At 66.9% G+C, this 393-nt stretch overlaps 1 protein-coding gene across 1 annotated transcript in view; it reads left to right on the top strand.

Annotated features, from left to right (window-relative positions):
• Positions 1-238: 238 nt before the first annotated feature.
• The window catches only part of CNPY2 (canopy FGF signaling regulator 2), a gene marked incomplete at both ends in the record, with an annotated part of 1,031 nt that continues 876 nt past the window's right edge, over positions 239-393 (top strand). The window contains one exon of the mRNA XM_010283510.1: positions 239-348. Coding sequence (XP_010281812.1) covers positions 239-348 — 110 coding nt within the window. The remainder of the gene's footprint in view (positions 349-393) is intronic.

The raw sequence follows: 393 nt of genomic DNA, 5'->3' as shown, positions 1-393 counted from the left end.
CGGCCGCTGCTGCCCATCCATGCTCACCCTGCTCGGGGAGAGGCGGACATTTGTGGGCCACAGGGTGCCTCGGGGACCCGCTCCCCGCAGACCTGCCATCCCCGTCTGCCGGTGGCACCAGTTACACCAGTTTCTCCCAGCGGGTTTGGGCAGCCGCAGGTCTGTCGGTGCCAGGGCTGGGGTGTGGGGTCAGGCAATGCCTTTAGCTTTGCACCGTTGACACCTGCGTCGCCCGCAGCGTGCCGGGCACTGGTGGATGAGCTGGAGTGGGAGATTGCCCAGGTCGACCCCAGGAAAACCATCCAGATGGGCTCCTTCCGGATCAACCCTGACGGCAGCCAGTCAGTCGTGGAGGGGAGACATCTCCTGTCAGGGACCGCGCTGCGGCGCCGG

The sequence above is a fragment of the Phaethon lepturus genome, unplaced genomic scaffold (assembly GCF_000687285.1).
Source record: "Phaethon lepturus isolate BGI_N335 unplaced genomic scaffold, ASM68728v1 scaffold49793, whole genome shotgun sequence".
Classification (NCBI taxonomy): Eukaryota; Metazoa; Chordata; class Aves; order Phaethontiformes; family Phaethontidae; genus Phaethon; species Phaethon lepturus.
This window is presented reverse-complemented; position numbering and strand designations above follow the sequence as displayed.